Below are 21,516 nucleotides of genomic sequence, written 5' to 3'. Positions count from 1 at the left end.
GGGGGATTTGGGGTGGTCAGTTGGATCCTAAGTGGGTATTTCTTTTTTGGGGGGGGGGGGCTTGTGTTTTGTGTATGTGAATGTTCGTATTTTTATGTATAATACTGTTTATTACTGTTTTTTATTTGCTCTATAATATGTTAGTGTATATATATATATTATATTTTGGTTGGGTTATAAAAAAGAAAAAGATATTTGTATTGTACTCTACTATGAGCAATGCTGTACAGGATTTTTTTTTTTGGATAAACAAATCTTTAAAAAAAAAAAAAAATTACAGTAGATTTTAAAATGTTGCACATCTATTTGTATCTTGACTCAACAGCATTCAGTGACTTTATTTCAGCTACAAATGTAGTAAATTTAAAGACAGTGAAATGCTGCACCATTGCTCACTCAGAAATATGAACATATAATCCCCAATATTAGGCTATAGGAATTATGTTCCATTAGTGCGACCAATGACATCAGTGATAGAGATCATTAGTCACTGATACTACGTGAAATTGTTTACATGTCACACATAGTTATGCACCATGTTTTTTTCCCTGTTAAAGAGAGTCAGTGTGGGTCATTAGTTGTTGTGTTATGAAGTTCTAAGAGTTAGTGAGAAGGCTACACAGTTAATAAGGGTCTCCTCACCAACACAAACATGTGGGCTGTTAGGTAAACTGTCAAAGAGACAGGGCAGGGAAATAAAAGAATAACTCGTGAATGTGTCAGAAGGGTTATGTAAAGAAACCAAGGTGAACTGAAGCAACACAAACTGCTGGTGAATGAGCAGAGCTTCGTTCTGTCAGAAAACTGAAAGAAGTTTGTTGATGTTCAGAGTCTGAATGGTTTGGATTGAAGTCAGTTTAGTTCATTCATTCCTCAGTTATCTGCACCATCTGGTAGATAGTAGGCAAGATGATGACCTGTTTTTTTTTGTTCAGGTTATTTGTTGTGGTGAGTTGATGAATGCTGTGTTCACATGGAATCATCATTTCAGAGAACGCCGGTAACGGGAGACAACACTGCCATTTAAAGTTTAAATGTTTCAACTTTTTGGCGTCCTCCTGACAGAATTTATAACCAGATGTTTTGTAGCTCCGTCACAGACGGAGAAAACACGGGTGTTGTTGGTAATTACTGGACATTACTAGAAAAATCAAATAAAATAATATGAAATTATGTTATTTAATTTATGTTATTCCATTATTTGTAAACAATACGGTGTCACCATCAAAACATGTTGTCATGCATGTTTCGTTTTACTGACGTTCTGTCACACTGTTTTCCTGTGTCGTCAAACGTCAGCCATCTACCTGATTTTATGTGAATGCAGCATCAGCATGAAGCAGCTGTTTATACTGCGGTCGGCCTCTAACAATTGTTTTCATTATCCGCTGATCTGACAAGTATTTTCTTCATTTATTGTTTTAGTCTACAAATTGTCAGTAAAACGAGAAAATGGTCATTAAACCTGTGAAGTCCAACACGATGTCCAAAATCCAAAATATTCATTTACTGTCACATCAGAAAAAAAGAGCGGTTAATTCTTACAGTATATAAGCTGCAAAAAGATCAAGTTTGACCCCAGAAATAACTTAAGACTATCGATCGATTCATTGAGCGATTGTTCAAACTCTGATTTAGAATAAATGCATTTTAATGGCAGTTTTGCACAAAAAGATAAACTGACTGAAAGTGAAGATTCATCAAGTAAACAAGGCGCCAAACAGGAAGTGACCTCAGACAGCTCTGATTTACAGATGTTGATGTGTCTGTTCACAGGAACCAAAAAGTGACTCAGTGACTGAAGACGTGAGGAAGGTCTGGACCTCTGGAGCAGTCAGGAGGTAACGTTTTTAATAAATCATTGCCCAAGTTTAGTTATAGATATATTTGTGAAGTATTCATCTGTCTCTACAGTTGTTTTTCAAATGACCTCATTTGCTCTGTGAAACTCGTGTTTGTGCCGCTTAAATGACTTAATTGCTTCTAATCACCGTCATTATGAGCTTAATGTCATCTGCCCCCTCGACACGCTCTCACTCTGAAGAACAGATTTAATTTAATGTGATCAAAACAAAAGGTTTGACAAAACTTTGATAGATTTTACAGGCTAAGAGAAGCCATCAGGTCATAAAAAGGATCAGTGTGAAGCAAAATATAAAATCCCAACAGTCCATTATGACACTTAACTTAAAGGTCCAGTGTGTAAGATTTAGGGGGATACATAGGCAGATATTAAATATAATGAGTAGGATAATTCAGCTCCTGAACGTCTGGATCTTATCAGAGACAAAAGGTGAGCACACATTAGCAGGTGCTGTGCTAACAGCTCAGAGAAACACTGAATTGTAATGTGAAACTGTTTTATTCAGTGTTTTTACCAGTTTAAATCAGCTGGTCTGTTTCTTTCAGAGAGAAAGAGACCTCTGCGGATATTTAGTCTCCTGATAAAAACCTCCTGAACATTGAAAGAATTCTAACCAGAAGAAGTTTCAGCTGGATGAAATGTGCAGTCCTCACCTCTAGACACCACTAAATCTCCCTAAATCTGACACACTGAACCTTTAAGCGTATTAATTTAGTCATTTTGTGGGTACGAGTTATGAAACAGTTTGATAGGTTTATGAAACACCTACTTGTTTACTGAATGAACTACATGTTTTAGTAATACCTCCAAATAGGCTTTTTCTATTTGTTCACAGTTTTAAGTGTTAAAGTGCAACTAAAAAGCAGCACATTAACAAAGCAGTCGGTGTCTACACAGGATGCGTTCAGCAGTCCCTCCAGGATCTCACGGCAAAAAAACACTTGAATTTGCGGCCAATTTTGTCAAAAATTGCGGCTAGTGACAAAAGGAGGGAAAAAAATGATTTTTTTTAAAACTACTACCTCCATAAAAATAAGTCATGTAATCACTTGCTATAATAATTATACTGATTACAAAAATAGCTCCAGATGTTTTTTTTTATCGTTCTCTTTAGTTTTATTTAATTAGTTTTAAAACATGGACTCCAATAATGTTGCAAAAAATCCTGAGTGAATACTGTAGCTCTCAAACCAGACAGTGTGACTGTAAAACAACATGTAAGCTCCATCTTCTGTAAACATAACATTTTAATAAATTCAACACATATTGTCTGCATTTAAACAGTGCAAATTCTTATGTCAATATTTGATGACGCGTCTGATGACATTTCAAGTGATGCGGCATGTGCGACGACTTCTGGTCAGTCGGAAAATGAGGAAAAATCGGGGGACTTTTGAAAAATTGCAAGCCCCCACAAATATTGGATTTTCTGGAGGGACTGATTCAGGGACATTATTGAATGTAGGTCACCTGTGTTTTGGCAGCTTTCAGAAACCAACTCGGTCACTGTAGTTACAGACGTAAAACTAAAAAAAAAGTACAATAAATGCGACACAAAACATATTTTTTTGTATAGGTAAAGCTCGAGTGAAACGTAAACCATGAAGCGAGAAGAAAATAAATAAGTTTTCCATGACTGTGAGAACCCTGTACACCAGCTTGCTGTGAACGCACCCCGATAAAACTAAAAAAACAGCCTGAGAATCACACATATGGATGTTTTATTTCTTTAAACTACAACTTGTGACAAATTATACAAAACAGAATTTAAACTTCTTCTGGCCCTAAAGAGACTTTACACGTGACACAAAAACAGACTCGGCCTGCAGAGTCCTCGTGTCACACTTCACTCATTGTTCTCTGATGGAGACGTTTATTCATTTCAAACCACAGAGTCTGTTGCTGCTGCATCACTGCGTCACAGATGTGTCGTGTTGGGACACAGATGTTTTCAGGATTTTAAAAGGGTCGCTCAGTTTCCAAAGCAGACTGTCTCATTCCTCCCTGTTGTTATCTGTCTGTGCAGATAGTTTGAAGCAAAGTTCTGATGATGATGATGATGATGATGATGATGATGATATCTGATCTTGTGTAAATACATTCATTTTCATTTGTTCTTTTTTCCTAAATAGTTCCTGTAATTGTTTTGCAGTCTTCAGGTCCTTGTTAAAAATGGAGGCGATGCTGGACTCCACACAGAAGGAAACCAAAGAAACAGCAGACTTCATGATCACTTACTGTTTCTGTTTTCAGTGAATGTTCCTGAAGTCCACTGAGTAAACATCAGCTCCTTTCATCCTCCTCCTCCTCCTCTTCCTTTCAGGTAAACCTCTGCTTTCACCCTGATGTTGGACCTTCAGCAGCTGATTGGTCGACCCAGTCCCACACATGGACGGAGCCGTCTGAGGCTGCGGACAGCAGCGTCCGTGAACGTTCGGGGTGCCAGACGTGGGAGGTAACAAAGACGTCGTCACCAGACTGCGATGAAACGGCGTGACCACGATGCTCGAACAGCGGCTGAACTTCCTGCAGCTCGTTCCTCCAGACAGATGTGTTGTAGATCTGAACGGCTCCACTGAAACCTGCAGACGTGAAGACTTTAAAATCATTCATCTGAAACGTTACCTCCAACTCTACCTCTCTTCTCCCTCTCTCCCTCCCTTTCTTCCCTCTCCTTCCTTTTCTACCTCTACTTCTCTCTAGCTCTCTTATCCCTCTTTCTCTCCCTTTCTACCTCCAACTCTACCTCTCCCTTTGTTAGCTCTACCTCTCCCTAATTCTACCTCTCCATCTCTACCTGCAGTAATACCCCTACCTCCAACAGCACATTTCTCTCTCTATGTACCTCCAGCTGTAACTCTACCCCTTCTGCCTCTTGCTTTAACTCTACTTCATCTTCCAGCTCAAACACCCCCTCTTTTTCTTCCTCTAGCTTGACCTCCCTCCCTACTTCTACCTCCAGCTCTGTCCCTTTCTTTATTTATACTTCTCCCAAGAGTTATGAGAAGATCAACACCACTCATGTCACGTCTCATTTAGTATAAACAATACTTTTTTTTACTCCTTGTTGCTCAGATTAAACAAACTGATGAAACATGTTAATGAGTGAACTTTACAGGTTCAGCAGTTTCTCCTTTATGCTCAGCTAACTGGCTGCTGGCTGTAATTTCATATGTAACGGACAGACAGAGTGGTATTGATCTTCTTGATCAACTCTCAGCAACAAAGTGTTTTTCAAAAATGTCAAACTGTCCCTTTACATCAACAGCTGGATCACCGTGTTGCTGTGAACTCACCTGACACTGCGATACAGTCGTCCAGCACTGGAGCCCACGACACTCTGACATCATCCAGATTGCAGTGACGTGGTTGGACGTCCAGCTGAGCCCGACTCACAGCTCCTCCTGTGTTCCTCAGGTCTGAAATCACTGCCTGTCCAGACGAGGACAGTCTGACGACCTTGCAGCAGGACGGACCTGCAGAGGCGTCTGTCCACCAGAGGACAGCTTCACCTGGAGACGCTGGTGGAGGTGAAAGCTGAGGAGCAGCAGATGTCCGAGTGTCGGCGATATAGACGTTCCCGTTACAGCAGCCGGCAATAAAGACTGTGTCACTCACAAAGTGTAAAGAACTCAGAGGATCTGCTGAGTCCGTCTCTGTTTGGACAAAAGGACACAAAAGAGCTCGTAAGACGTTGTGTTATAAACGTTTGTACAAGCAGAACATCACTGAAGAGCAGACAGACTGTAAGGTCTTAAAAATCTATTCAAGGGTCCTAAAAAAATGTCTTAATTAATGAATCTTAAATTTAACTCCATGATTCCTGCATATTCACCCTGCTGCTTTGATATGCATGTTTCTAACTGAGCGTGACGATAAATAAAGCATCAGTGTTACCGAGCGTGTAGAGAATCTGTCCTGAGGTCAGCTGAGTCAGCCGGACGTCGCTGCTCTGAGCTCCGTGAAGAACTTGTGACAAGAGTCGAGCTGCGATCCTGCTGCCTCCCTCCGACACACACCTCGTCCCCTTCACACTTCCTGTTCTTCTGATCACGTCTGTCATTGGATGATAAGACGCAGCACGATAACCAATCAGACGGTGAGAATACACGACACATTTAAGAATCAACTTCAGTCAGTTAAAACACAGAAAGAGGAAGGAGATGGTTTTTACTCACCGATGAGGTTAAAAAAAGTTGTTCTTGCACTTTTCAATTTTTTTTTTTTAAACTATTCCTATTTATTGTTTTGTGTGTGTGTGTGTGTGTGTGTGTGTTGCAGCAGCAATGTGTTCTAAATGTGTGTATTAATTTGATTATGAGTTGTTCTTTTGTTCTGACATGCTCTGTTTTGCTGTTTCAAAATAAAAACAAAGTGGAATAAAAGTTTCTTCTGAAGTACAAAATAACTGAGAAATGAGTTCTGTGAATTATTGAGAATAACAACGAGCTTATTTGTGGGGTGGGGGAAAAAAATCTGTTTGATTTCCCAAACATCCTTTTTCAACCCAGTGAGCTGCACATAACTGAATTTCCATTCAGCCTGTACTGTGTTGGGGTGGAGACAGAACTCTAATTCTTTCTCCTTATTTTTATTGTTTCAGGTTGATTTCCTTCATAAAGTTTCTGAACATTGTCCTCTCATCATCATAAAAAAAATCTGAGTCTTGTGCTTTATGCCTTACCTTAATAGCTAAAGGTATTCTTGAATTAATAATAATAATAATAATAAAATTGATATTTTGTTTACAGCTGATATTCTCTTTTAAGACACTGAGCTGAACATCACTCAAATTTCAGACAGTAAAGCACAAAGTACTCTTTAGTAAAATACAACAAATATCTATAAGGGATTATAAAAAAAAAAAATACTGAGGAAACGATGATTTATAGCGGGACTTATACATCGACAATGTGTCTACGGCGTAAGCTCTGTGTCCATGTACCCTACGCTGTAGCCTGCTGCTGCCATCATTAATCATACTACTGTTATTATACACATATGATTATTGTCACACACTCTCTCTCTCATTGTATCATACGGATTACTGTTAATTTATCATGTCGATCTGTTCTGTACGACATCTATTGCTCGTCTGTCCGTCCTGGAAGAGGGATCCCTCCTCAGTTGCTCTTCCTGAGGTTTCTACCGTTTTTTTTCCCCGTTAAAGGTTTTTTGGGGAGTTTTTCCTTATCCGCTGTGAGGGTCATAAGGACAGAGGGATGTCGTATGCTGTAAAGCCCTGTGAGGCAAACTGTGATTTGTGATATTGGGCTTTATAAATAAAATTGATTGATTGATTGATTGATTGATAGCCTGACACACACCTCCCCAGAAATGTAACTATAAGCTGACCTCCTGAAAACTGTTTCCCTCAGTGGAAACAAAGCTTTTATTTACTTTAATTTCACAGATAAGAAACAATAAATTGTGAAGACAATAAAGCCTCCACTACAATAGCATTTTAAATCTTGTGTGTGATTTCTCCTGGCTTCATATGAGCAGCTCGTGGCTAGGCTAATTTATACAATGTAAAATGCCATAGGCTTGTGCTAATAACGTTAGCATGTTGTATTTGTGGGGAAAATGTGTCCAGATAAAGACAAGTGTTTGTCTGTGAATGCTGCGAGTTATAGTGAAGCTGATTTGTGTACTTGTGTTTGAAACTGTCTCTATTAAGACATGTTTAATGTGTGCTTTGAATCAACTAAACTTTACAGCACTTCACAGAAACCACACCGCCAACTAGTCGCCGCTATGTGTAGTTACATATCTGGGGAGGTGCATGTCAGGCTACAGCGTAGGTACGGCATCTATTCTGTTTTTTTCTTCATGGTTTAACCTGACGTGACTTCACTCAGAGGAGCTTCAAGTAAACTCAACTCACCACTGTCGTCTCCTCCGACGGTCCACACCTGCAGGTCAGAGCTCCGCCCATCGTTGGTAACAACACATCTGCAGAAACAACAAGACATGAATTTATTTTAATATTCAAATAAAAGTCAAATAAACTGTCTCCTCTCTGCCTGACTCCAGTGTTACTGAGAGATGAAAGATAATAATATACAGAAGTTTTATTATTTTTACTCCAAAAATTACCACTGATCTCAAAGATTGGTATCAGGGCATCATCCCTTCTTAAAATATTTATTAAAGAAGTTACTTCTAAACTAGAATTACCGCACCACGGTTGTACACCACTGAAATCTGAAGAATTCCCCTCGTGGTGTTCTTGAGATTTTGCGTTCACAAGAATGTGATGAATGCAAGGTCACAGTGACCTTTGACCCTTGACCACCAAAATCAAATCAGTTCATCCTCAATTCCAGCTGACTGCTTGTGCATTTTTAAAAAAAAAATCCCTTAAGATGTTTTTGAGATGTGCGTTCACAAGAATGGGATGGACGGACAACCCAAAACATAATAACTCTGCACCGGTGATAGAGGCGTTAAAATTACAGACTGGCTTTAACCCTTTAAAACCTGGAGTGACATCACTTTTCTTGTGGTGCTTTCAGACGCCTTTCTCAAGTATTTAAACCTTTGAACCTCTGAGCAAACTGGTGCAATTTCTTTCAAAAACATGGGAAAAAAGGCAGTGAACAAATCGATTAGAAATGTTCCACAATTTGCAAATTTTACAGAATTATTATAATTTAAGCTCTTTTTCAGGTCATTTACTTGTTTGTTTTTGACTCTTTTTTTTTTTTTTTTTTTAACTAATTTTCTTGTTATTAATTTTCTCTTTTTACTAATTTCTTCTTTTGTTGCTCACTGCTCACCTTCTTCCCATGTTTGTGAAGAAACCAAGCCAGTTAGCTCAGGTTTCAAACAGTTAAGCTGAAGTGGTTTCAAATCAAGAAGTATCTCTAACCCAAAGTTTAGATACTAAATGTGCATTGTTGGGATCCACTGTTGCTATACGTACGCTCTGCTGGTCTAACTGACTGAAAGCTCATACAATGACTGTTTTAGAATTCTGTTTAAGAGACCCAGGTCATCCAGCACTAGTCACCTGTTCTGTAATGCAGGGTTTAGCACCCTGAAGGCACTGTTAAGGATTCTAATGTATAAGTTTATTTGCTGTCTAGATGAGTCCCAGAATTATATTGTCAATGCGCTGGTGAGTCCCAGATGTAGTGATGTTAGGTATCAGTCTCCCTGTGGAAGCATTGGTACAAGTGTCTCCTAGGGGATAGTCCACATTGATGTTTTTGTTTGTTTATTTTTTTCTTTTACCCCACTATGTGTCTTGTGTGTGTATGTCATGATTTGGGCCCTGTGTCTGGCTAATAAAGTAATGATGATGATGATGATGAATAAAGAGAAACAGTGCAAAGATGTAAGTGTGCGAAAATCTTTTTCAACCAGTCTGGACTTTCAGTCTTGGAATTTTCCAGCACCTTTAACAAGACCAAGCTGGGTGGAGCGGTGGTTGTTCTGCATCAGATACTAAATGTGCAAAAATTAGACTTTAGAAAAACATCCTCAGGTATTTTTTATTTAAGATATGACACTGAAAATCTCAGATTATCGGCTTCATCAGGACTTTTTTCCAACTGCTCTCTTTAAATCTGACAGGAGCGCAGAGGAAACTAAAAATCTAGAAAATTTATCATCTAGAATATCCTGTACTCTTTGAACTTTGGCAGAAAATTAGGTGTTTAGTAAGAAGATGATTAAGAAAATAAGTTTTTGGGGCTCATTTCACAAATGTACATGCAAACTGTGATTTGCAACATCAGATAATTTCTTTTTATGTTCATTATGACATATTTTGTGAGTCCTTCAGAAAGGATTTATCTGCAATTTCATGAGAGATGATTTTCTTCCTCCACAAAATGAACACAGTTCAGTTAGTCGACTAATCTCTGGTTTAAATGAAGAAAAAGATAAATTTAAAAAAAAGACAGTTGGTTCGATCAGTTTGCTTTTCTGCTTTTTGTGTCATATCATAAATAATACTTTGAGTTTGGGGCTGTTTGTCATTTTGTTTTTTGGGAACTGTGATTGAGAATAATCAGGATTTTTGACATTAATAGAATAAACGTTTAACTGAGAAAATATCTGAATATTAACGACAGTGTTCGTTGTAGCCATCAAACATGAGAATAATAAATCACGTGCTTTTCATTCTGTTTGTTTTGTTTTTACTGTGTTCTTCTTTCAGATGATTAGATTTAATTTTGATTTCATTTAATGATGATGAACATTATTTTAACTCCACTGAAGCTCATGATGAAGCTTTGAAACTGCAGAACAAACAGTAACTGAGTTTAAGACCTTTAATGGACGTGAGTGGAAAGACAAGAAATCAAGTAAATTACAGTGAAATCGTTCGTCACAAACTCACCTTGTTCCTGGGACGCGTCTGAGGCAGCGAACAGGACCGTCTGTGAACCCACCGTGGACGACTTTGAAATCCCTCTCTGCACAGAGACCCTGAACACAACACATATATATTCAGCAGAGGCTCAAGTGACGACTGAATGCTGCGTTTATTTTGAAATAAATAAAGTTGACACAGATCATTACCTTATTTTCATCAGCGAACAGTTTCAGAGGTAAAAGCAGCTCCAGAATCTCATTTTTAGACGAACTGTATCCTGCGACACACACGGCTGTGAACATGATGATACAAAGTTTAATTAGCGTTAGCACATCTCCTCCTGTGGACGTCTGTGTAACATGATCAACAATAATCAACAGTATCATGCTGACGGTCTGTGTGGATGAAAGACGGGTCTGTTGGTTGTACTGTTTGTCCTCTGGTCTGTGCATTGTGAGACCAGTAATGATGAATATTGTTATGATGAAATAAATGTACTTACTCTTCCCTGACGTCCACTCGATGACCTGGGTGGGATGTTCCAGCTGATACACATGAAGATCTTTGTACCTGCAGAAACCAGACAGGTTTTAATGACTGAACACACCAACAGTTCAGGACCCCAGTCACAGAAACACCACAGGGAGGTCACAGTAAAAAAAAGCAATTATCTTTTATTTCTAAGCTGTAAACGTAGCAGCAGGAGTGACGTGTGTTGTAGGAGCTGCAGAGAAGAAGCTTAATGTAAAGTTAAAGGTCCAGTGTCCAGGATTTAGGGGGACATATTGGCAGAAATTAAATATAAGTATGTTTCATTTAATCACCTGAAAATAAAAACTGCTGTGTTTTCGTTACCTCAGAATGAGCCGTTTATATCTACATAGGGAGCAGGTCCTCGTCTACTGAGATCACCAAGCTGCACAGCATGTTTCTACAGTAGCCCAGAGCGGACAAACCAAACACACAGTGCTTCACAAAGTTAAGGATGCTTCCTTGGTAGGACAGGTCCTTCCATGTTGGGTCCTACAGAGACTAGGCAAGAGTCCTTCCAGGCATTCAGCGAACACACATAGGAACAGGCTAGCGAGTGCCCAGGATCAGGAATGATCAGACTTAGAGCTGTTTCATAGTCGACACAAAGGCACGCAGACGCGAACACATTAGGACGCATCAAGACGCATTGGCCACAATGATGCGTGCTTGCGTCTCAAAATGTGTTGTCTGTTTTTTTGATTAACCACTTTTTTTATTCACAGAAGAAGCAGGTATGAAATATGGCGGGCGAGGAGGAAAAACTTTGCAAACTCGTACGGGCACACCCCCAATTATATGACAGTTCTAGTGCCCTGCACTCTAATAAAATGGCAGTACTAGCTAGCCGGGATGTACCACTTGTTCGCGCTGCGTGCGTCGACTATGAAACAGCCCTTACATGTGACTGAACAGAAATGACGATCACTGATGTTAAAGTGTTTCTTGCAGACAGACAGACTCTGCATTTAATTACATCAATAATAAACACTGATGAAGGACGTAACAGATCATGAAGAGAAATTTTTTTCTAATAAATGAAGACAGCAGTTTGTGCTGCTTTTCTTGTTCAGATATTTAACTCAATGGAGAATCAAAAAACAAAAGAAATAGAAAACTTGGGAGCGACACACTTCAATTTTATCTTGTCTTCCCTCTGGTATGAAACTCCAGTGATGTTGGGATGTATCAGATCAGTCCGATCAGCTGTCCAATCAATAACTGATATCCAATCAGGGGGTGTGTCGGTTGGTAAAAGCCTTCCACAAAGGCTGCACTCGTGTATCCTCGCTGCCCTCTCCACTGAAAGCCTCCTCTCTCCTAGACTCATCCTCTCTCCATTAAAGAACTGAGACGTTCTACCAGATGGCGAGTCTCGAGGATAGAGGACAGAGGAGTCGAGGAAGGATACTGGGACGAACCTCAGGTGTGTTTCATTGAAATGGCCCCTCCTTCAATTCCGACACATCGTGCGCAAGAAATTGTGGGTACTTCATGCCCCCTTAGGATCCACACATGCATCCTTGAACATTCTCTGAAGGAAGGATTTGGTCCTCAGTAGGATTGGAAGGATCCTTGACACTGGAACAGTCCTTCAGTGGGATTCAGTGACGTAGCCTCCTTGAAATTCTTGACTTTGAGAAGCACAAACTGGCTTTAGATGGGGACATTTGTGTTTTTGCCTCAGCTGCTGTTGTTAGAAGCACCTCCAAGACGAGCAGCGACGAAAAAAAACAGACTTTTTTAACGTGAAACTAATTTAATGAGTGTTTTTACTCCTGAACAATGAACAGGGAAGGAAATCTAACCAGGAGCAGTGTCAGCAGCTCACAATCTGCAATCCTCACTGATACACATCACTAAACCCCCTGAATCTGACACACTGGACCTTTAATTTAAAGAAAAAGGGTGTTGATGGATAAATATTGATGTTTCACTCCACAGCTTCACTTCACCATTCTCCATAATGTAAAATCTTTTTTTTTAAAGGTAAAATTCCTCTTTTGTTCTGCGGTATTTCTCCTTTCACACCAGAATCCTTTCTAAAAATTTAAACATTTAACATTTCCTCTCTCAGGGATGAACACACATACCTCAGCTATGAAATAGGTATTCATCTTTTAAATCATTATAATCCACTCTTCAATTCGGCATGGATAAAGTCCACTGAAGGAAAGTTTCCGAAACATAAAATGTCACTTCTTAAACTTTAAGTGAAACAGGATGCTGCTAAATCTTAAGTGAAGAAAAAGCAAGCCGAATTAGAAAATGGCTAAATTAGATGCAGGAAATGTCTTGTGATAATATTTATAAGGAGTGTACACCTGCGGGTAAGAAGAGAAATAAAACTTAATAGATTTTTAAGTGCAGTTCGGTCTTCAGTTGGTCATAGATAAAGTCCACTGAAGGAAAGTTTCCCAAACAGAAAACGTTACTTCTCAAACTTTACCTTAAGTTAAACAGGGTGCTGCTAAGAGCTACGTCTACTGAAACCAAGCCGAATTAAAAAACGACTAAACTAGATGCTGGAAATGTCTTGTGATATTATTTATAGTGAGTGTACATCTGCAGGTGAGTTGGAGAAATAAAACTATGAAGATTTTTAAGCGGAGTTCAGTTTGCAACGCTAGCTAGCGAAGAATGCAGCGTCTGGCTTGCAGCAACAATAAATTATAGACGTTTAAAAAAAGAGGAAACATTTCTCACGTTTTCAGGGACTCGATAAACCAGTCATCTAAAATATCATCAAACTCCGACTCCTCCATCTCAGCTGGAACATCACGTTAATGCAGACACGAGTCTGCTGCAGGTGTGTTGTTGTTTCACTTCCTGTTTGTCTCACTCTACAGTTTGTTGGTGGTTCATTCAACTAGTGCACACAGTGCACAGCGCCACCTGCTGGACAGGAGCTACAGAGTTTTATTTAATCACACTTCTTTCTCTAAAAATAAGGCTAAAATAGATATATAAAAAAAACCCTGCAGGACAGTTTGCAACAAAGTAATAGTGGTTTGAAGAAGTATATATTTTACTCAAGTAAAATACAACAGTGTAGAAACACGCTGGTAGACGTAACATCCTGCATTCAATATCTTAAGTACAGGTATACACATCAAAATATACTCAAAGTACCAAATGTAAAAGTACTTGTTATGCAGAATGCTCCATTTCAGAATAATATATATCTGATGCACTAATGTGTTCAATGAGGAGGACCAAGTCACCGGTGACCCCTGTTTCCATCCAGGGGGTCAGTGTGGACATACCGGTGACCCCTGTTTCCATCCAGGGGGTCAGTGTGGACATTGTAGAGGGCTATAAGTACCTGGGGGTACACATTGACAATAAACTGGACTGGGCTAAGAACACTGACTCTCTCTACAGGAAGGGCCAGAGCCGTCTCTATTTTTTGAGGCGACTGAGGTCCTTCAACATCTGCCGGACTATGCTCAGGATCTTCTATGAGTCTGTGGTGGCCAGTGCTATCCTCTATGCTGTTGTGTGCTGGGGCAGCAGGCTGAGGGTGGCGGACGCCAACAGACTCAACAAACTGATCCGCAAGGCCTGTGACGTCGTGGGAACGGAGTGTGACTCTCTGATGGTGGTGTCAGAGAGGAGGATGCTGTCTAAGCTCCGAACTATCTTGGACAATGTCTCACACCCACTCCACCATGTGCTGGTCAGGCACGAGAGTTCTTTCAGTGGGAGACTCATACCACCAAGATGTACCACTGAGCGCCACAGGAAATCATTCCTGCCTGTGGCCATCAAACTGTACAACTCCTCCCTCTGAGTGGCCCTGAGACTATTTCACACACTGTCTCTGTGCAATAACTCTAACGTCATATAACATTTCTTTTTATACTGCTATTTAAACATATTCGTACCACAAGGCACATTATGTACATAATCTTTATCACCTCCGCCAAGGAGGTTATGTTTTCGCTGGCGTTGGTCTGTTTGTCTGCAAAATAACTCGAAAAGTTCTGAACGGATTTTGATGAATTTTCAGGAAAGGTTGATAATGGGACAAGGAACAGATGATAAACTTTTGGTGGTGATTGGTTCAAACTGGTGGATTGCCCTCTCCGGGTTGGGGGAGAGTTACTGCCTCAAGCAAGGGAGTTCAAGTATCTTGGGGTCTTGTTCACGAGTGAGGGTAGAATGGAGCGTGAGATGGATCGGCGGGTCGGTGCGGCTTCTGCAGCGATGCAGGCGCTGCGCCGGTCCATCATGGTGAAGAGGGAGCTGCTCCTTCGCGTCGAAAAGGGGTCAGTTGAGGTGGTTCGGGCATCTGATCAGGATGCTCCTGGGCGCCTCCCACTGGAGGTGTTCCGGGCACGTCCTACTAGTAGGAGGCCCCGGGGCAGACCCAGAACACACTGGAGGGATTACATATCTTGTCTGGCCTGGGAACACCTTGGGGTCCCCCAGGAGGAGCTGGAAAGTGTTGCTGGAAAGAGGGACATCTGAGGTGCTTTGCTTGGCCTGCTACCCCCGCGACCCAGCCCCAGATAAGCGGATGAAAATGGATGGATAGATGGATGGATGGATATAATATTCAAAACTTTTTCAACAATGTTTGGACAGCTGGTTGCCCCATCTATGTCCATGGCAATATTTGGAGTAACTCCTCTAGATGTTAACTTACGTTGAGCCCAAATGGACATTGTTTCTCTTGATTCACTTTGGGCCAGAAGGGTGATCCTGTGTAAAAGGAAGGACTCTTCACCTCCAACATAGTCTGAGTGGGCGGAAGTTAGCTGCATAGATCAGCCTCTCATTGGGCGGAACGAGCCACCCGCTGAAGTCCCGCCCTACCACCTCCAGTTGTGTAGCAGTTTTCAACACGTCCTTTACTAACTTTTGCAGTGTTTGATCTTGNTGCAAGCGCACCATTGCTGTGGCACCGCCCAGAACGATTGTGATTGGTTGAAAGAAATACAAGCAGCCAGGGCGTTTTTTTCTCCAATCTTAAAGTGAGAGTCGGCCCAGCCAGACCTTTCTTTTCTTGAGAAAGGTCTGGTGAGCGAGACTACCTCCAACATATGGACACTGGATTAAGGACGTGATGCATCATTTACAGCTGGAGAAAATCTGTTGTTTTATCACAAAGGATCAACTGCACACTTATTTGCCACCTGGCAGCCATTTTTGACTTTTGCGGCAAATATGGGAACACGCTATGCTCCCCCACTTATCTTATTTTTTACTCATTAATTTAATACTTAATTTGTCATCTTATGTCTTTCTTTCTTTGTTCTTGTGTTGATAGGGTTGTTTTTCATCCTTATTGGTTCTGTTTATTTATCAGTACTCTGTATGTTTTTATTAATTGCTAATAAAAATCACTTGTTAAAAAAACAAATGTAGCGCAGTAAAAAGTAAAATACTTCCCTCCTAGATGTAGCGGAGTAGAAGTATAAAATAGCCTAAAACAGAAATATTCAAGTAAAGTACAAACACCTCAAATTGAGTAATGTATCTACCGCAAGGGAAATTGATCTCAAACCGTCCGTTATGATTTTAAAGATGTTTATCACAATGATTTGTGAATCGAAATGATTTGTGCTGAAGCTTCAGTGTGGACCTGAACATTCCTGTGTTTTCTCAGGTCGACTGCGCAGCATGTGACAACAGCCGACACTTCATCCTTCCTGCAGAGCTCCATCTCTCCGGCTGTTGTTTTTTCCTCCCACTCGTGTTCCTCCTCCTCCTGTCATCCTGTTCTTCCTGCTGTCTGTCAGGAGAGACACTGAGTCACATCTCTGTCACTCTGTCTTCCTCCATCAGTCCATCAGTCTTCCCCTCAGGGACAGAACCAACAGCTCTGAGTCAGTATAAACACAAATGTTTACATGTGGTGTTCTCAGAGTTTTCTCTAATTCAGCATCAGTAACAGGTTTAACATATTACAGGTTGTATTCATAGTTTAAAAAGACCCCAGTTCTCTGTGTTTCTGCTGTTAGGGAGACACTTTTTTAACAAGCTGCTTCAGGAAAATTTGTAGAAATCACTTTATGTTAAAGCTGCCGAAATTGTCATTGTATCCTGACAGCTGTGAAAAATCTGGTCTCTCTGGATCCTCCTCGTTTTTTTCAGATTTTCAGGCTCTTGCGTACAGTGGCTGCAAAAGTTTTGGCAACTCTGGTCAAAATTTTGTTTACTGTGAGTAGTTAAGTAGAAGATGAACTGGTCTCCAAAAGGCATGAAGTTAAAGATAAAACATGCTTTTCAACATTTTAAGCAAGATCAGTGCATTCATTTTGTTTTATAACATTTTAGAGTGAAAAAAACAAAAGGAGCATCATGTGAAAGTTTGGGCACCCCAAGACTTTTGAGCTCTCAGAGAACTTTTCCCAGGGTCTCAGACCTTAATGAGCTTGTTAGGGCTCTGGCTTGTTCACAGTCATCGTTAGGAAAGGCCAGGTGATGCTAATTTCAAAGCTTTATAAATACTCTGACTCCTGAAACCTTGTCCCAACAACTAGCAGCCATGGGCTCCTCTAAACAGCTGCCTAGCACTCTGAAAACTAAAAGACCTGATGAAGACTAGAAGAAGATAGCAAAGTGTTTTCAGGGAGCTGTTTCCTCAGTTGGTCATGTCAGTAAGAAATGGCAGTTAACAGGAACTGTGGAGGTCAAGCTGAAAACTCTCTGAGAGAGCTGCTCGTAGGATTGTTAGAAAGGCAAATCAAACCTCTGTTTGACTGCAAAAGACCTGCAGGAAGATTTATCAGACTCTGGAGTGGTGGTGCACTGTTCTACTGTGAAGACACACCTGGACAAATATGACCTTCATGGAAGAGTCATCAGAAGAAAACCTTTCCTGTGTCCTCACCACAAAATGCAGCGTCAGAAGTTTGCAAAGGAACATCTGAACAAGCCTGATGCTTTTTGGAAACAAGTCCTGTGGACTGATGAAGGTAAAATAGAGCTTTTTGGACACAATGAGCAAAGGTATGTTTGGAGAACAAACTGTTAAACACGGGGGTGGATGGATGATGCTTTGGGCTTGTGTTGCAGCCAGTGGCACGGGGAACATTTCACAGGTAGAGGGAAGAATGGATGGTGTACAAAAGCTGAAGATGAAGAGAGGATGGCTTCTACAACAGGACAATGACCCTAAACACACCTCCAGATCCACAGTGGACGACCTCAAGAGGAGCCAGCTGAAGGTTTGGCCACGCCCCTCACAGTCCCCCGACCTAAACATCATTAACATCTGTGGATAGAGCTCAAAGAGCAGAGCATGAAGACAGCTCAAGAATCTCACAGAGCTAGAAGCCTTTTGCAAGATGAATGGGTGAAAATCCTCCAAACAAGAACTGAAATACTCTGAGCTGGATACAAGTGTTTAGAAGCTGTGATACTTGCCAAAGGGGGCGCTACTGAGCACTGACCACGAAGGGTGATCAAACTTTTGCTTCAGGCCCTTTTCATTTTGTGTTATTTTAAAACTGTAAAAGAAATTAAAAAGTAATCTTGCTTAAAACATTGAAGAAATGTGTCATCTTTTATTTCATGCATTTTGGAAATCAGTGTATAAAGAAGTGTAAACAGAATTTTGACCAGGGGGTGCCAAAACATGCCACTACATTTTACAAAGCACCAGGCTATTGAAGTGAACACTGCCATTAAACTGCACCACCACTCAGAGAGAGTTAATATTTACAACTATAATTCAGAAGTCACCAGAAACAAACCACTATTGATCTCTCTCATCCAACAGAACAAACAGTTTGTTTTACATCGGCTGCAGAGTTTGATCACATCACAGAGATCTAACAGTCTTCTTTTCACGGCTGTTGTTTCAGCCTCGCAGCAGGAAAATGCCGTGTTTATCTCAGATATGATAACTGTCGGACTGTCTGTCAGACGAGCGTCAATAGCATCCCAGCAGGTTCTAATAACTACAGCCAAAGAGAACAAACAGCTCACAGACCGCCTGTGGTGAGAGGCTGAAGTGTGTGTTGGCAGTATAAAAGTAATATGCCTCGCACTGACTGTCTGCACACAGGGAGGAGAAGAAGTGTTTCCTACTGCTGTTATAATCATACTGAAGCAATAAACCCAGAGGAAAGTATTTACTGACTGCACTATATTTGTATCACATCATTAGATTTCCAGCTCATGAGCCTTAATGTTTTTCTTATAATGCATCTCATAACTTTTTGAAAAAGGAGGACCCTATATATGGTCCACATGAAGCTAACACGACCACTATGACATACAGTAACGCTAGTCACTACTTTTAAATTAATTTGACCGTCCATAACCATAATGCCAATAAATTTAATGATTTTAGTCATTTAATGTGTTGATTTTATACATACAAACACTAAATACTCATCTTTGTCTCTGGTTAAAATCACAACTGTCCCAGCTTTTATTTTGAAAGTAGAAGGAAGGAACTTTTTGGGTGCATTTGACTGGATAGAGGACAATATACAATATAAGATTTTCACATAGAAAGTATTTTTTTATGGTCCTTGCAATAATTGCAGAAGGTTTGCAGCCGAGTGTGAGGCAGTTAGGATGAGAGTCAGGCAGCACCTCCGAATTTGAGGCCATGGTTCTCTGCCAGAAAATGGTGGAGAGAGTAACTGCTTCAAGCGACGGAGTTGAAGTATCTCGGGGTCTTGTTCACGAGTGAGGGTAGAATGGAACATGGGATGGATCGGCGGTTTGGTGTGGCTTCTGCAGTGAGGCAGGCGCTGCGCCAGACCATTGTGGTGAAGATGAAACTCAGCCAGACAGCGAAGCTTTCGATTTCCTGGTCCATCTATGTCCCAACCTTCACCTATGGTCATGAGCTCTGGGTTGTGACCGAAAGAATAAGGTTGTGGATACAAGCAGCCGAAATGAGTTTCCTCTGTGGTGTGTCTGGGCTCAGCCTTAGAGATAGGGGGAGGAGCTCAGAGTAGAGCCGCTGCTCCTTTGAGTCAAAAGGGGTCAGTTGAGGTGGTTCAATATCTGATCAGGATCCTTCTGGGCTCCTCCTGTTAGAGGTTCTCTGGGCATGTCCCACTGGTAGGAGGCCCCGGGGCAGACCCAGAACACACTGGAGGGATTACATATCTCATCTGGCCTGGGAACACCTTGGGGTCCCCCAGGAGGAGCTGGAAAGCGTTGCTGGGGAGAGAGACGTCTGGGGTGCTTTGCTCAGCCTGCTGCCCCCTTGATCTGGCCCCGGATAAGCGGATGAAAATGGATGGATGGAACTCTGAGAAACAACCATTACCTCAAACCTTCACTTCCTTTCCACCCGCCGCAATCAACCCTCAGCAGAGAGCTCGTCACTGAATCATTACACTGCTGCTGTTACAACGCGTGGCTTTGTTTGAGTTTACAGCTAAACAGACAGATTGGAGCTCCCTGAACTCATCACTACAAACTGCAGAATCATCAAATCACAAAATCAAAACAGCTTTTATGTGACTTTAATTTAACAAATCATCAGTAACAGGACGAGTGGAGGGAGTTAATATCCTGTTACACAGCAGGACTGTTGGATTATGTGTTAGTGACAGACTGTTTGTATGAATCCTTTCTGAAATAAAACCAGGCCACACGTGACGTTAACTTAGGAAAGAATTAAACGCTAATGAACCAGTTGATTTGAACCTGCACAGTTTGGAGTTCATTAATTCTGCACTGACTGAGTCACTGATTCATTATGTGTGTCTATAAAAGAGCATGTTACATTTATATATGAACAGTTTTAATATTAGACTTTACATCCATAGTGATGTAACTGCTCACAAGTTAAATAATAAATCTGTTTGCATCAAACTAACAACACAGTGATAAAAAGTTCATCAGTTGAAACATAAAATAACATTTCCTAACATGTTTCAGATCTTTTTCACACAGATATGAATTTGAGTTTCATGATTAAAGCTACATTAATCAACAGTTTTATATTAACACTGCATCACGATTACTTTATAACGGAGAGTCGCCTGTAGCGATAAACTCAACGAGTCTGCACTTCCCCTCAGCTCAACACATTATATTATTATGTACAGCTTTATCAAACACAAGTTTCTGACTATTTAACACATCAGTGACTTGATAGTAATTCCAGGGTTTCAGAAGTATAAATCTGAGATACTGAAGATGACAGACGTGACTGTTGTGTGGTGTGAAAAGCACGTACCACCATAATGAAGCTGTCGACTGTTTCTCATGAATACTTGGGGTTGAAACCTTCCTGAAGTTTCCTACTTGGAGATCCATTCATTCTGTCTGAAGACGGATTTCGTCTCTGAAACGCTGCTAAAGTCATTAAGTCAACAGAGTAAAAAACAGGGATCAGCTGAACAGATAAGCAGCAGAAGTTTCTCTGTCCATAACATTTCTGTTATCCAGAGTGAGGAGTGACCATCAGTCCTGGTGTTTTCCACAGACCCATCTGAGCTGAGGCTGGTCTCTGAGGTCCGTCGGCTCCGACGTGGAGAACCAGCTGCACTGGCAGGCGTACGCCCGTAAACCTCTCCTCTTCTTCAGCTTGGCTCTGAGCTTCTGATGGTCCGGCATGTTGTTCCTGCAAAGACAGACAGAAAGTCGTTTAAAGGGCAGCTCCACTTCTATTTATCTTCTTACTATATAATGACGAAAACTGTGTGTGTGTGTGTGTGTGTGTGTGTGTGTGTGTGTGTGTGTTCCACGTTTTTCTCCTCACTGACTTGGTCAATCCATGTGAAATTTGGCACAGTGGTAGAGGGTCATGGGAGGATGCGAATGAAGCAATATTACATCAATTGGCCAAAGGGGGGCGCTATAGCAA

The 21,516-nt window shown here is 40.9% G+C and overlaps 2 protein-coding genes and 2 long non-coding RNA genes across 5 annotated transcripts in view; 2 read left to right on the top strand and 2 right to left on the bottom strand.

The window, feature by feature from the left end:
• The window catches only part of LOC126391537 (uncharacterized), a 25,259-nt gene extending 20,946 nt beyond the window's left edge, over positions 1-4,313 (top strand). For both annotated transcript variants that reach the window (XR_007570090.1, XR_007570089.1), the window contains exons 3-4: positions 1,777-1,841; positions 4,188-4,313. This is a non-coding gene — a long non-coding RNA (uncharacterized LOC126391537). The remainder of the gene's footprint in view (positions 1-1,776; positions 1,842-4,187) is intronic.
• The window catches only part of LOC126391540 (uncharacterized), a 253,793-nt gene that overhangs the window by 210,272 nt on the left and 22,005 nt on the right, over positions 1-21,516 (top strand). The window lies entirely within an intron of this gene.
• On the bottom strand, positions 3,569-13,574 carry wdr73 (WD repeat domain 73). The gene is made up of 8 exons (XM_050046359.1): positions 13,431-13,574; positions 10,696-10,763; positions 10,400-10,485; positions 10,218-10,306; positions 7,752-7,819; positions 5,762-5,920; positions 5,161-5,520; positions 3,569-4,446 (listed from the first exon to the last, which is right to left on the bottom strand). Exons 1-8 carry the CDS (start codon positions 13,487-13,489, stop codon positions 4,202-4,204), a joined length of 1,134 nt encoding a protein of 377 aa, XP_049902316.1. The 5' UTR covers positions 13,490-13,574; the 3' UTR covers positions 3,569-4,201.
• The window catches only part of cfap418 (cilia and flagella associated protein 418), a 15,266-nt gene continuing 13,901 nt past the window's right edge, over positions 20,152-21,516 (bottom strand). Inside the window, exon 6 of the mRNA XM_050046378.1 lies at positions 20,152-21,273. Coding sequence (XP_049902335.1) covers positions 21,114-21,273 — 160 coding nt within the window. The 3' untranslated portion in view covers positions 20,152-21,113. The remainder of the gene's footprint in view (positions 21,274-21,516) is intronic.

This window comes from Epinephelus moara, chromosome 6 (assembly GCF_006386435.1).
Source record: "Epinephelus moara isolate mb chromosome 6, YSFRI_EMoa_1.0, whole genome shotgun sequence".
Lineage (NCBI taxonomy): Eukaryota > Metazoa > Chordata > Actinopteri > Perciformes > Serranidae > Epinephelus > Epinephelus moara.
This window is presented reverse-complemented; position numbering and strand designations above follow the sequence as displayed.

Excerpts from the sequence above, each read along its gene's own strand:
- wdr73 (XM_050046359.1), bottom strand. The coding sequence starts at position 13,489 with ATGGAGGAGTCGGAGTTTGATGATATTTTAGATGACTGGTTTATCGAG. Across the intron at positions 10,307-10,399 it reads TGTTCGCTGATGAAAATAAG|GGTCTCTGTGCAGAGAGGGA; the intron begins GTAATGATCTGT and ends TGTTGTGTTCAG. Across the intron at positions 7,820-10,217 it reads AGACGCGTCCCAGGAACAAG|ATGTGTTGTTACCAACGATG; the intron begins GTGAGTTTGTGA and ends TTGTTTCTGCAG.